Here is a 15,787-nt window from a genome sequence, read left to right on the forward strand (position 1 = left end):
CATGAGGAGAGCTATAGGGACAGCAGGTCACAGACTCAAAAGAGAAGTGTAAATTTTCCATGGGAAATAATTAAATAAGAAAAAAAAAAGTGCTACCATATCCTCACCACAAAGTCCTTCTGTCTTCATGGATGTGTTAGAGTGTAATCCATACTGTATATCTATGATGCCTGTAACATGAGCCCACTTGATGCTAATACCAGCTGGGGTATTGATGACATACATTGCACCAGTATCCTGAATACTCAGCCCTTCTTTTGAAAATGGTAATGATTGAGTTACAGAATCCACTACTACCTAAAATAAACCAAATACATATTAGGGATAAAAACAGATTATGAAGATGTGTTTTATATATCTTCACATTTTATAGCAAAAGATATTATTTACAGTCTCTGCCATATACAGTAACAGTCACAGTGCTTAAATCACAGAGCTTCCTGTCAGTGCCACTTCCTATAACTGCAAATGAAGTAGGCCTGAGAAAAAATAATGATATGAACATCTTTTCTAATTAAGGAAGCAATAAATCTTATTTATCACGTATCATATGATAAGGCACAACAAAACAAAAACTCATCCCACTTACTCAAAGTTGTCTGTTCTGACCTGTTACTGACTAGCAGTAAAGGCAGTTAAAGTGTTTATCACATCTTGGAACATTTCTGTTCAGTTCTAGTTTTTCTGGAAATAAAGTCTCAAATATAAATGCTTTTGCAGCTTCTTTAAAATCTCAAAAGAACTTTGAAATGTCATTTTGGATAAATGACATATAAATTAAGCATAGTGTCAGAAATGTATATTTTTTGCTTCTAGCACACCATGAATTACTGGGAACCTGAACTGCAAAAGTAATCCTAATCCACTTGCACATTCATTATAAATCTGATCAATTCCATTCTACAACAGAATAGCTCTCCATCTATCTTTTAGCTGTACACATAATAAAGACTGGTGATATATACTTACTTTTCTTGCTAAACGATTTATAAGTAACTTATGTTTATGTGATGTTACATTTAGTTTCTTAAAACAGAGTCCTGAAGTGCTTGCAGGGGGAACCTAGAAAGAAAAGTGACAAAAAAGTTTAGTTACTATTGTTTTTCTAATTCTGTCCTAGTGTTATAGGGAATTTTCCCAATATGTGTAATATGATTGTATTTTATAATAAGTAAAAGAATAAGTACTCACAGGTTTTCTTATTGAATTAGCACTCTGGAAAACATTCAAAATAGAAGTGCAATTATAATCAGCAGCATTTTTATTTGGCAAAAAGCAGTTGACTGTTTTCTTTTTGTTTGAAGCTCTTGTACAAGCAGCTTAATAATTAAACTAATTTAATGTGTTCCTTATAAATAATAAAAATACACATTTCCCAACTAATATAGTGCACCTTTGTATGAACTGTTTTTATAAACTTTAATAACTTGTTAAACATTTAAATCAAAAGGGTTTATGTGAAAAATAATATCAAAAAGATAACATAATGACCTGAACAATTTGAGTTCAAAATACACAGACATGCTATGATCATGGCAATAAAATCCCCTGCCCTAGCTTGGGTAAAACTGCTGGTTTACTAAGGCATCTTCCTGCACAAGCTTGCAGCTGGCTTTTAACTAAACAGCTTTAACATTAAGAGCAACTCATTACCAGCATCACAAGAGTTAATATATGCTGCAAAGCCCTTTCAAAAAATATTTCTTAAAAAACTATAGCCACAAACTTCTGAAAAACATCTGCCTATATGAGCTGTGTTCACACCTTTAGACTGCAACCAAGAAACAGAGAAGAGAGCAGTTGAAAAGGAAACCTCTAAAACTGTGTAAGACTCAGGACTTAAAAATCAAGTGTACAGTTGCTCAGTGAGAGTAGAAAAGAAACCAAAAAAGGATGGGAAGGAAAGAAGCCTGATGAAGTTCCTCATCGGAAACTTGTTTATCTGCAAACTGAAGATGAAAATACAAGCCTGTTTAAGCGCTACATAAATCAGGATTATGGACAATGCAAAGCAAATCTATGTACAAGACTGACCTGATCTAAACTGGCAGTCTAAAAATGAAGTGGCTGGATCTCCTCTGTAGGCAACTACAAAGATCAACCCATCACACTCATCCCAAACTCATTAATACCTCCTTAAAATATCTACAAACAATTTTTGTAACTATTCAATATATTTTAGTATTTTGACTACACTGTAAAGTATAAATTCAAGGCCTCTAGGTTTGTGGGTGGAGAGCCTAAAAGGAGACACGCAGATTCAGAAGTTGTCACACCTGATAGTTTAAAAGTAACCTACACTGCAATTTCCTTATAACACAATACAACAATTACTATTTAACGTGAGATAAAATCTAGACAGCATGATTAGGTATGCTCTTTTAAAATAACTTGTGATTTTTCGATGGATATGGCTTTTGTCTGAAAGTTTTTTGTGATTTCATACCTAAAACAATAATTCAAGAAACTAGTAAAATTACTGCAGAAATGCAAGACTCTTACCTGGTTAGCAGGACATTTTTCAATATGAGCAACAATAATTTCTCCTGGTAACTTGACTAGAATGTAGGAAGCCATATTACAGAGGGCTATGTTGTTTCCATCAAATGTAATAACACTCAGTTCAGACAGTACAGAACATTGACCTAAAAAAGAACTGTCATTTAATGAAGTTACCACAAAACCAAATACAAGGTATTCTATTGACTTTCAGTTGTGGCAATATTTGCTTTCATATATGCATTTATATAGAGAGAGAGATAAGCTTGTTCTGTAAAGAGCATACAGAGCCGCAATCAAAACCAAGTATCTTACATTACTTGGTGGAAACACCTTAACCTATTGCTCTGTGTCCATAGTAGGGAAGAAAGTTTAAATTGCTGAAAATTCTAATTTAAGTCAATATTTTACAGGCAAGGTCAATGAATATGTACACTGGGAGATAAAATACATGCATTAAAATATACATATTTTCAAGGTACTGATAGCAAGAGTAGTCTGTCCTATCATATCATGAGGCAATTCTGCAAAGTTTTTAACATTACTTCTCTTTGGCCTTTTTGTTCCTTTGACAGACAGTCATCTGTTAGTTTCTGCAGCAGTAAAAACTGTAGTAAGAACTACAGTTAGAGCTAACTGAAATTTAGGAGTTCTGTCTTTCAGAAAATCCCAGTATTTAATTTGTTTTCTTCATAAAATATTGAACTCTCAACATTTCTACTCATAGAAATTCTATAGTCTCAGTTGAGAAACACTGTTGTTCATGTTGTAGATTTCATTTCATTGTTTTAATTCAAAACAAAATTATTTTACTCTCTTGAATGTTAATTCAAAGATATCAACACATTCAGTGTATTTAATTGATTTTGCTGATGAACAGATCTTTTATATTCATTCCAGTATTCAACCTCATATTCCCACTGTAATAAACCTTTAATTTATTTCTTGAAATTTACAGATCAAAGCTTTGTGTTGTATTTAAAAATAAAACAATTACTTACAGGGACATTCCCATTCTGGGCAACAACTATCAGTATTAACTTGAACTGGCATTCCTCGGAAACCACAGTCTGGCTTCTGCACGTCCTTAGGGCAGTTCTTTGAAACATTGTACAACATCCAGCTCGTATGAACACATACGTACTGGCTACATTTGTCGACAGGTTCAAGATATCTTGGCTGTCACAAAGAAAAAAACAACCAAAATCAATTTTACATTCATTGTCCAAGCAGTCACTTGTTCACTGCCTTGCTCTGAGACAGGATCAGCGTATCTACGTGACCCCTCATCAGTTATTTTTTAATCAATTGCTTTTGTGTGGTTAGAAGAGCTGACAATTATGTACGTCCATTCATCCACACGCTTCCTGTCCCATCTAGCTTTGGTGCAATACTCTGTGTAAAACATTATGCATTGAAGCTTTATATTATATTCAGTAATAATCTGAAGCATCTTTAAAAATATAGAATCATGCAATCCCATCATTTTAAAATTAGTGACAAAGAAGCAAATAGAAAAAAAGAAAGACAGGGTCAGACTATGCAGAAACACACACAAAAAAATCCATATATTAGGGTTTTTTCTTCACTTCAGAAATAACATTTTGCTGTCTAGACTTAGCAAATTGCTTTAAAAGCCATTTTTTTCTAGAGCAACACATCCAAGTTGCAGAAAATACCAGGGCAGTATAAGAGCACTGATATGACAAGCCTCTAAGAATCACTGAGTATTTTAAAATATACTAATAAAAATAAAAATAGAAGAAATTTTTAAAAGCTAGTATTACATTCATAGCATTACAGAATGGACTGAAAAGCAATATATAGACATAGGAGCATATAAAGACATAGGGGCAAGTAAAACTGATCATACCACACATTTGGAAGATGTAGACATCAGTGTATGCATCATTGTACCAAAGGATGCCTTGTCAGCTGTAACTGTCATTGTTTCTGCCCTTGTAGGTGAAGTTTGTGTTTCCACAGGTTGTGAAGAGGAAGGCAGAGCCATTCCACCACTAGAATGAGATAAATCTATTATATTTCTGGTCTGCAGCTCTGTGGGCTCTGTTAAACCAAATAAAGGCTTAACAGGCTTCTGTACTGGGATTTTGGACCAATCTGATGTTGTTACATCCAGGACTCCAGAAGAAGAGAGATTTTTTGTTGAGGTTGTATGTCTTGAAAAGGATGAACTCAGAACTGAAGATACTGTCAGATAAGGAAAGGAAGATTTCTCAGTTGTGGTTGACTTTATCTTGGTAACATTTGGCTCAAGTGAAGTCTGACCACTTTCTAAAATATCCACAGCTCTTTCAAATAAGGTTGTGTATTTAACTTTTGAAGCTGTAAATGAGATACTCTTTGTCTGTGATAACGGACTTATAGTGCTAGTTGTTTTCATTATCAAAATATTTGGAGTTTCTGTAGTGCTCTGTGAGGCTTGAGTCATGGTAGATGCAAATAAAGATTTTTGTGACACATGCGTGGGTGTTTCTATGGTGGTAGGAACTGAAGTTGACACCATATAAAACTCCAAATTGGCAACAAGAGAATCAGTAGTTTTTGCAGGAATCCTAGAGGCTACAGTAGTGCCAGAAGAAACTAATAAGCTGGCTGAAGAGCTAGGTGGTATTTTTGCAAAAACATAAGGTGCTTTTAAGGATGTAGCATTCACTGTTGTGTTCATGATCGTCGGTGTAGTGGACTGAGTGATGGTTCCAGATGCCATGGCTGATATAGTTCCATCTTCTTCTGCAGAACTTACTGAAGAACTCTCTTTTCCTAAAGAAACCGTAGAGATACAAGTGGTCTTAAGAGGAGGTGAAGACATAGACATCCTACTGGACTGGCTTTCTGAAGTGTCTTCAGGAGTAGTAGGCATTAATAAAGAGGGCATTACAATGGATGTTTTCTGAGATGGTGAAAGGCTAGTAGAAGGGCTTGTGCTTAAAGTGAACGTAGAAAAATCTAAAAAAGTTGCAAAGTCGATAGCTGGACTTTTTGAGGTTCCTTGTGTATATAGAGATGAAACTGATGTTTGGGCAGGAGTTAAATTGTGTGTTAATTATGATATCCTACTGACTATGGGAATCAATGAAGAACTTGTAGTATGGGATGTCACATAACGTGAAGTTGATAACAAGACTGCAAATAAAGATGATGACCTTGTAAGACAAGGATCTTAAGGAATTAAAGTGCCTAAGCTTTGTGTGACAAGGTCAGTTTTCAATTCTATATGTGAACTGCTCGGGTATTATGTAATTTCTGAAGTAGGTATTAATGTAGCATTTAGAGGTAACAACAATGTCCTAAGAGGGAAGCCTGTAGATGTAAAGGATTTCATTGGCTTTTTAGAAATGGATGACACTGAAAGGGAATCGGTGTGCAATATGCATTTATTTTTTGTTGAGGCTTTACTTGCTATGGACATATCAGAGATTGCTGGATTTACCAGAAGAGTGGAAGCAGCATAAGGTACTTTATGAAGACTTTCAGAGGCAACAGTGACATCTGTCATAGCTTTGGGCTTCAGAGAGGTAATCAGAGAATCCACTGGTATAGACACTGTATGTGTTACAGAAGGTCTCAAAGAAGTGTTTATGGGAATTTGAGAAGCACCTTGAGGTGAAGGTGCAGTCCTTATGGGCACAGCAGAAGAAATATTGCCTTTTATTAATGGAGATGTCTGCTTAGGAGCAGTCAGTGAAATTTCCACTGCAGAGAAAAATGGCTTTGGAGAAAAGCTAGCTAAAGAACTTGCATTTAATGATACCAGACAAGTTTTAGACAAGGGTTTTGCTGTTTCAAAATATGAAACTGTCATTAATTGAGGAAAACTCTTCTCAAAGCTAGAAAAACTAGTAATAGGAATTCGAGGAGCAGCTGAAATCAGTGGAGAAACAGCTGTTGGGTGAACAGCAGTTTGACCAATGCCAGACCTATTTGTAACAGACAAAGTAGATACAGAAGCAGATGGGCTTAGTGTCAACCATGAGCCTAGAAGAAATACTGGTCTTGTGAAAGTTGCTCTGCCAGCCAGCAAAGCAGAGAAAGACACTTGAGAGAATACTGCTGCTCCCTTAGAATGACTTACTGAAGGACTCCTACTCTTCCCAATCCCTTCAGGCAGCTCAGAAGTGACAAAAGATGGCTTGGACGTTAAAATTGTTAGTGCGGAGGTAGGGGGAACAGTTCCTAGTTGAGTGGTTGATGTTTCAAGTGGAAATGGAACTACCACTAAGGAAGTGGGTGTTAATAATGCAGAACATGTTGGAATAGGACTTGCACTGAGCAGGGTTGTTGGAGTTGGTATTTTAATGGGTAAAGTTAAAGATGCAGTAGAACCAACAGTATGTGATGTGACTGCTGAGGCTTGAAGAGCAGTTGGAAAATCTGTTGAAGAGATGAGTTTGGAAAGGACAGTAGGGTTGGCTGTGCTGTCAAGTACATCAAAAGGCTCCACTGTACTTGGTAATGAAAATGTTGAATAGGTGGCTGCATTAGATGTTTCCAGAGAATAAAAGTCTGTAATGGACTGTGCTGACATGTCCATTCCCCTCAAAGTTGTGTTTGCCTTCATGGTTATTTTGGCTGTCACACTGGTATGAGCTGACTCAGTCCCTGAAGTAACAAATAAAGGAGGTGTCTGAGGAAATGTCTCTGTGGTAGCACCTGTCTGAGAGATTAACAATGAAGGTTTTGTTCCAATTGCTGATTCAGTAGGTGTCACAGGTATGCCTAAAAGGAAAAGTGCATGTTTCACTGTCATTTATGGATTATTAGTAAAGCAAAATAGCAACATCTATCTCTATTCAAGTCCATTAAAACATTAGCAAATCAGAGCATCATTTTGCTGAGAAGTTAGATTGCTAGTGGTTCCAGGCTGTCTGATGACTTTGCGGAACTCAGCTGACTCGAGAAGTCTTCTAATCTTTGCAAAGGAACTTGCTAATTTATTATTATTTGTGAAAACCTTGATTTTGCAGAGCAGTTTTGAAGGAAAAAAGGAATTCCATGGAAAATTCAGCCAATCCAAGAGAGTAAAATAAAAAAAAATATCTGGAATAAATACATCTTTGGGAGGTATGAGATATTACATAAGACAGCTTTGTATTAGCAAATATAGAGCATAATGTATTTAATTGAAAACCTTTTAAATAAAAGACAGTGTTAAAATGTAACTGCTATGTTAAAAGAATACTATATCCCTAAAATAAGCAAAAAATGTGGTATCTTCACACACCAGAAGTTATTAAATAGATGCACTGAATTCTTTAGTGGTGGCTCATCAGCTGAAAAGTGAACTTTTCACTACAGGACTATTTCTTCCACTTGGGATCTTTCTCTTATATACATATAACATACTAGCATTAAGGAGTCAAATATAGTTGTGATGAGTATCACACCATCGCAAAAGATTAAGTTTAATACACTATTAGAGAAATGAAATAATTCAGCTTTTGAAATGGCTTGTTTGGATGTAGGAGATACATTTTGGATGACTGGGAATAGAGTCTTTGTCCCAGAGAAATATTCTTCAACAGAAAGATGTTCTGGTAAAGCATTTGATAAAAAAAACCAGCAAGGTACATTTTATTATAACATTTCATGTGACCTCTAGAGTGATTTGTAAGACTAGACCAATATAATAAAATATACTTACAGTCTTCTGGATAAACACATTTAAGTGTGACCTCATCAAGGATCATGTTTTTGGGACAGTACGGCAAGCATCCTTCAACCCTTGAAAATATTGTATAGTTAGTTCTGAAGCCTCAGTAGAAATATAAATTAATTTTAAATTATTTTACTTTGGTAAAATTAAACATTTGAATGTCTTCCCCATCAAAGTTCTGAGAACTTCCCAGTGTAATAGGTTCCAGCTTTGAGCTAGGATTAAGACAATTTTCTTTTTACTGATTATTTTTCTTCAGTGAACTCACTTTTAAGAGGCATACTGACTGAAAGTAGCACAGCAGGTTTTCCAGCTAGCAGACTGGTAATGCTCAAATCTTTATAGTTACTGCTGAGAAACCAAGGACACTTTGCTCTGCTTGTTGAATATACTGCTTTGACACGAAGGGAGCAGAGGAGTCGTATCTACAACTGTCCCATAAGGAGGAGGGGACTGGACAGATGGCAGAATTCACCAAAGAATTATTCCATCCAGATGTATACATGGCACTCAGTGGAAATTTAGGGATGACAGAAGTCAAGCCCTTCTTCCCTTCTCTTCCATTCATGGCCAGTGTGCAGCGAGGACTCCATCCCTCCATCTCCTTATATCCCTAGGCTCGTGTATCCCTGACCCTCACAAATCTGCCCCCAGCTCCTGTCTGCTCTGCCGCTCACTCAGGCAGCTCTGGGACATTTCAGAACTGCTCACAGCTCAGGAGATGCTGGGGGAGTTGCTGGGGGTGGGGGGAGGCAAGAGGCTTTTGCACACTCCTGAACATACTTGTACATATTTTCCTTTACCATCAGTATTTAATTAAAGCTGTCTAGTTAAGTTTTCCATCCAGAAGCCTCTCTCCTTATTCTCTCTCTCCTTTCCCTACCTGGGTGGGAGGGGGAGGGGATCAAGAGCATTGTTGACACTGGTTTAATTGCTGATCCTGAGTCAAACCATCACAACGGTGAACACAGCATTTTTAGGTCAAAAAGACACTGAACATCACAATTCTGTTTCTAAATCGCTAATAATCCCTTTGCATAGGTTAAGGGACATAATATCTTTGGACCATTCTACTTCCACAAAGAGGTGGAAGTTCAGATCTGTAAGCAGAAAGGTTTTCCATAGGACAAAGACCTTCTCTACAAGACTGCTGTTTTACCCAGATACAGAGCACATTGTTTGCTCATGTCCAACTTTTCGTACGCTAGTACCCCAAGTCCCTTTCTGCAGGGCTGCTCTCTATCACATCATCCCCCAGCCTGTACTGGTAACAAGGATTCCTCCTATGCAGGTGCAGGACCTTGCACTTACTAACCAGATAATATCAGCCATGTGAAATCGCTCACATCGTTCCAATGAGCATCTCTCAGCATAAAGTTCCCTCCTCTCACAGGAGAGGGCGTAGTCCACCTTTATTATTCCTATAGTTTTTCATCTGCGTCATATAAAAGCCAGAAAAATGCAGTCATCTACAGCATCACAGGATGCTTGTTTAGGATGTGAATATAAAACCATAGTAGGGAATAGCCTTCATTTAATTTAATAGATTTCTACTTTAACCACTGACAGAAGCTAATCCCCTGGGCTAAATACAAACTGTCTTATTATGTTGAAAGGTTGCATGTAAACATGAATATATACCGTGGGAAACAAGAGGCTTGTTACAAATGTTTTCACATGCCCCGTGAGAGTTGCTCCTAAGAGTGATACTAAAATCTGGAGGAGTAAAGATGAATGTATATTGCAGCTGCAATAATTTTCAGCAAACATATGGGACACATACCACAAAAAAAAAAAAAAAAAAAAAAAAGTAACAACATGAGCTTAGTTTTACTTACGGAGGAAGGAATCTACAGGCTGTTCCTTCAGGATCACTACATGTTTTAATACAAGGATTAGCACAAGATTCATATCGCCATTCACACATCTTTCTATAAGGTACAGATGCACTGAGTTCTGAGAAAGAAGGAAAAGGTGTTATTTATTGTGTAGTCCATGAAATAGACATTTATAGTCTTTTTTATAATGTACATTAGGATTTTAATAGGATAACAGAACTGTTTATGTTGGAAAAGACCTTTATGATAATCAAGTCCAACCATTAACCTAACTTCACCAAGTCCACTTCTAAACCATGTGCCTAAGCAGCACATCTACATGACTTATAAACACATCTAGGGATGGTGACTCCACCATCTCCCCTGGGCAGCCTGTTCAGTGCCTGACAACCCTTTCTGTGAAGAAAGTTTTCCTAATATCCAGCCTAGATCTCCCCTGGTAAAATCTGAGACCATTTTCTTTTGCCTTTTCACTTGTTACATGGGAGAAGAGGCTGACCCCCACCTTGCTACAGCCTCCTTTCAGGTGGTTGTAGAGAGCAGTAAGGTCTCCCCTCAGCCTCCTCTTCTTCAGAGAAATGAAAAAATTAAAACCAAGTACAGAAATTCTTGAGAACTTTCAAATAGACTTTGTACCTTTTCAGTTTCAAGTATTCTAAATTCAGTCAAGCTAAAAGACACTGAAGCTTTCAAGATGCAAACAGATACACACTTTTACAATATATTCTGTTTAGAAATCTTAAAAATCAGTTAAATGTAGTGAAGGTACTGATGGTTGCAGAAGCAATACAGTTACTCCATTCATTGCACTCACTAACAATACGTTAACGTGCATCTTTTTGTGACATTCTAAATTAATTTTGAAAGAGTAAAACAAGAAAAATGTAGTTCAAAGAGAAAGGGTTCATCATATCTGTAAAAAATCAGAAAATAATAGCATTTGGAGGCAGAATAGAAGAAAGAGACAGAATAGTAATTAAAAATAGGATAAAAAATTATGACATTATCAAAGACAAGTGCTCTGAATGCAAGCAGAAAACAAACATACTTGTCCCTGGGGATTACACAAAATTTACCTTCAATACTAAAGCTACTCAAACGTTTGAATTCTTCTGAATCATCGTACTTTGCCACTTTAACACCCGATGAGGTCAGAATGATGAAAAAGCCTTTTTTACTGTGCAGTTCGAATGCGCTGAGCCCCGGACTCCAGAGGCCCTGGTGGTGGAAGAAGGTGGCTTGTCTCCGAAAGGAAGCACTTGCCTGCCACTGCTCCAACCCAACAGTTTCATTGTCATGTACATACAGGAAGTAGTTTGGTCTTTCAGCAGATTCAAGGGAAACAAGAGAGAGTGCTTCCACAGAAGAATAGAATAAAAAATAATAGTAAGATTTTCACAGAAAACAACCCAAATGTGAGATAAAAATCTATATATTTGCTGTTAAGCGGCTCCTTTTAAACAACTGCTTTTCACAAAACAAACATATTTCATTTTTATGTAACACAAAAAGAAGAAACACAGGGCTTAAAGGAGACTTCAAATGGCCAAAAAAAACCCAGAGTCACCAGAGGGCTCATCAGTCAGATCAAAACTACATTCAGCCTGCTGCTACCAGCCTTTGAAATCACTCATAAGCAGTCTCAAACTGGGACTTGCTCAAATTGAGATTTTTTTAAAAATTCACTTCAATGCCTGACAGTTTAGCTGTATGAAAACTTCATTCATAAATAACATCACACAAATATCATAAAACAGGCTTGACTTTCCCTTGAGGTCAGGCTTTTTTAACATAGAGTCATATGCAGCAATACAACAAGGAAACCTGTGGCCAAATAAAGTCTCAACCCTCTATTTGCTCTACCCAGGCCAGAAATTAAAAGTGAAGAAAATTTCTTTAAAATTTAAGAACTTAGAAGAAGACTGAGTGCAGATTTGGTTTTCAACGTGAATAAAATCTTGAAGTGTCTTTAATTTAGATAAATACTATTGTGTTGTTCCTCACAGATAAGAAAGCTACAGGTGTACTGCAGATAGAATTAATGTTTTGCTTCCACTTTACATTGGTTGGAGAACTGACAAGACTGTATTAATCCTTCTGTTCTACATGCTTTATAATTTCATAATCATATCTAAAAAACTAATTTCTCCACTGCAAAATTGTCAACTGATTCTGAATATAGTTTCAAATTTTACTGTGAACACAGCCCTTCTCTATGTTGGCTTTCGAGGGTTTGGGTTATTTTCGACAGATTAAACTTTATGAGGAAACAATGACAAAGTCTGTATTGACTTATTTGGCACAAACCCAACATGTGAAGAAAGGAAAATATATGCAGAAGGAAAAATATTTAAACCTGTTTATTTTTGGCTGTATAATTTGGTTCAGTCTCTGAAAAGTGAGAAGCAGAGTTTAGGAATAGCTTTTCACCTAAGAAACTTCCTTCTACGTTGTATGGAGATGCTGCTCACTAACAATGCAGGAGATAGACTGGTTGTTCTAAGTTGTGCATTTTATAGTCCACTGAAAGTCACAAAAATGAACAAAAGATAAAGTAGAAGTGATTTTGCAGGAGACAAAAACGTCATGCATTCACCTTCAGTGTTGATACTTGCTAGATAAATATGCAGAATATTCCCTTTCCAGTTAAAAAAACAATATTTTTTTCCACAAAGGAATTATATTAACTTGTATTTTGCAATATTTTCAAAATAATATTTTAAAAGTTAGCTTTAAAGGTGGCAGTAAAATTTTTCAATATTAAAAAAATAATAAAAATCAGTCTTTTCTCCTCAGTTTTGTATTTGGGTGCTTTGTCCTCATTTATTCCAGTAACTAAAAATATCTAGATTATTTTGGCATACATAGAACATGCAGCAAAAATAATTCATATAGCTTGAAAAATATGTATTGCCATCAGCAAAATTGTTGAGAACACTTACATAAACCTTTGTCTTTGAAAAGACCTGGAGTTATCATGAAACTGAAAAATACATTTCCGTATGCTCCAGTTCTAGGCAGGGGAAATATCCTTCTACTGGATACATTAGCTCCTATAATTGTGTCATTCTCTCCATAACTTGCCAAAATATAGGGTCCTTCTCCAAGGCCTAAGGGGAGAAAAATAAAATAGAAAAAAAAAAAAATAAAATATATATATATATATATCCTTGCATACCATACAAAACTTAGTTGACATAACACATTGCCTTAAATATTTCACCATACCTGGAATCAAATAAATTTGGAACTATATTCCACTGAAAGAACCAAGAGCAGCACACTTCTAAAACATCACCTTGTGAGTAAGAAGCAAAATGTATAAATTGTGTGAAAGCTTTAATCCTTACAGTGAAAAGACTGAACCCCTTTCCCAGTCTAAGACAACTCCTTTCAAAAATGACTCTTCCAAGAGAGAAGGAATTATCAAAATAATGAGCTTTGTCTCAGCTAGAAGTCAAACACCAATTTCTGAAGAAAATGGCATGAAAACAACTACTGTTTTTATATGCAAACTACTCTGGAGCTCATAGGCACATGAAGCCCACAAGTGTGCCACAAAATGTCCACTTTTAAGGCAGTGGTGAGGCAATTTATCTTAAAAAGGCTCCTTATTCTAAATAATTGGATGTTTATCCCTACATATTAACAGGCATTTTGCCTATGACATGAGTAAAAGTAAGACTGAGCAGCAATTGCTAAAGCTTCGATAAAGATTCAAGGGTTTGATATCATGCAGAACAAAAAAAGAATCAGAGGAGCCATCCTGATCCTGGAAAGTATTTTGCTGGCACTTGGTGGTGGAAACAAGCACAATGCCCTCCTTGACTTTAACCCCAGCAGGCAGCTAAGCACCACAGAGCCACTCCCTTGTTTCCTCCCAAGTGGGATGCGGGAGAGAATCAGAGGGGAAGAACAGAAAATATTTGTGGGTTAAGGTAAAGACAGTTTAATTAAAAAAAAAAAAAAATCAAAAAAATCCAAAGAAAACAAAACCAAGAAAAGAGATGGGAAAAAAAAAAAAGAAAAAGAAAGGAAAGCTCACCACCAGCTGACCAATGCTCAGCTAAACACCAAGCAAAGCCACCCCTGGCAAACTAACTGCCCCCTGTTTTTTATTGCTGAGCACATCATATGTTCTTCAATATCCCTTTGGTCAGCTGGAGTCAACTGACCAAGCTGTGTCCTCTCCCTACCTCTGGTGGACCCCCAGCCTACTTGCTAGTGAGGCAAGAAACAGAAAAGGCCTTGATGATGTGTAAGCAGTAGTTAAAACCTGAGTGTGTTATTAACCCTGTTCTTATCACATATACAAAATGTATCCCCATACAAGCTACTATGAAGAAATTTAACTCTATCCCAGCCAAAACCAGTACACCTTACCACTTCTTAAGCAAGAGAAATTTCTCTATTGCAAGGAAATTAGGGAAAGTCAGCTACACCTAGCAGGATCAGCAAGCTGCTGCTGTAGTGGGCCAGGCTCATTTGAGGAGAAAGAAAAAAATCATATACTGTATGATGCTCATTATGAGCATTTTCAGCAAGTTGCTGAAAAAGATGTATCAAAAGTCTCATTCATATCATTGCATTTATTCAAGTTTCTCTTAATTTTCAGTGTTCTGCTCCCCACAAAATACATGCACAGTATCCAAAAATAAGAGGGGATGCCACAAAAATTTAGTTTATTAAATGAATACAACTGTCATTCTAGTGAACCATTCTTTAGAGAACAATATTTGTGAGACTTGTGCATAAAATCCTGTAACCTATCTATATAAAAATATAACAGTTCCCAGTTCTGAAATTTATGGTACAAGCACAAGCTAGCATCCTTCTAGAGCTTCTCCTTGACCATCAATTAATTAATCCATCCCCACAATGAAAATATGAGGTTATTAATTGAGACATTAGGAAATATTAAGATAATTCAAATCAGCTGGGCCAGTTAAAAATAGGATAAATGTTAAAACCACATACACGAAGTCAAAGAAAAGGCCCATCAGTTTTTTCAGTTGAGTATTAATTGAACCAGAGGAGTATCTTTTATGTGTGAATGTAAGAAAGAAAAATAAAACAAGCCAAGCGACTCTCAGAATGAAAACCTAGAAGATAACAGCATAATGTGACAAAAGTTCATAACATTCATGAGGCTTTTTTTTTTTCCCAAAAATTATACCAAATTGATTATTATTCTGACAAATCTTAACTCAATATCATCAGAGATGCATTATATCAACACCATCCATTTTTTTGAGAAAAGGACTTTAATTTTCCTGTGCCAAAGGCAATTAGTTCAGTGAGGTGAAAATTCAAATGGCAATTACCATGTATAACCTTCTAAAATGCACACTAATGTGTCAGTATTTGAATTCCTCACTATTACAGGGTTGTTTGTGTTTATGTAGGACAATCTCAAGTAATGCATGAGATATTGCACAGAAAAACAGCATTGCACATACTCATAGCACAACAGGAGGGAAGAAAAAGTCAGTATAATGACATAATGGTATTAAATGGGCAAAAATATGTTGCAAAATGACACACAATACTCCAGGCTGCTCATACAAGTCACCTTTCCTTTCAAATGGATTTGAAGGGCCAGTGAGCTCAAGGGATTGTGACTATGCAATCCTACCCTAGGGAACAGGGAGAACGGAAGAGAGATAACCTCCAATACAACACTGCTGCAGCTGACAGAGATCCTCAGCACAAGCTATGAAAGGTTTTATTTGCAGTGCACTGTATTGTGTTTCATCTGAGATACCAGATGTGT

The 15,787-nt window shown here is 36.3% G+C and overlaps 1 protein-coding gene across 1 annotated transcript in view; it reads right to left on the reverse strand.

Annotated features, from left to right (window-relative positions):
• Positions 1-15,787, reverse strand: part of OTOGL (otogelin like) — a 92,298-nt gene that overhangs the window by 22,639 nt on the left and 53,872 nt on the right. Inside the window, exons 32-42 of the mRNA XM_051621881.1 lie at positions 12,957-13,124; positions 11,091-11,369; positions 10,015-10,132; positions 8,165-8,244; positions 5,920-7,239; positions 4,373-5,469; positions 3,501-3,678; positions 2,503-2,645; positions 1,192-1,215; positions 970-1,062; positions 108-297 (exon numbers count right to left, since the gene is read on the reverse strand). Of these exons, the coding sequence (XP_051477841.1) occupies positions 108-297; positions 970-1,062; positions 1,192-1,215; positions 2,503-2,645; positions 3,501-3,678; positions 4,373-5,469; positions 5,920-7,239; positions 8,165-8,244; positions 10,015-10,132; positions 11,091-11,369; positions 12,957-13,124 (3,690 nt within the window). The remainder of the gene's footprint in view (positions 1-107; positions 298-969; positions 1,063-1,191; positions 1,216-2,502; positions 2,646-3,500; positions 3,679-4,372; positions 5,470-5,919; positions 7,240-8,164; positions 8,245-10,014; positions 10,133-11,090; positions 11,370-12,956; positions 13,125-15,787) is intronic.

The sequence above is a fragment of the Apus apus genome, chromosome 1, assembly GCF_020740795.1.
Source record: "Apus apus isolate bApuApu2 chromosome 1, bApuApu2.pri.cur, whole genome shotgun sequence".
Classification (NCBI taxonomy): domain Eukaryota; kingdom Metazoa; phylum Chordata; class Aves; order Apodiformes; family Apodidae; genus Apus; species Apus apus.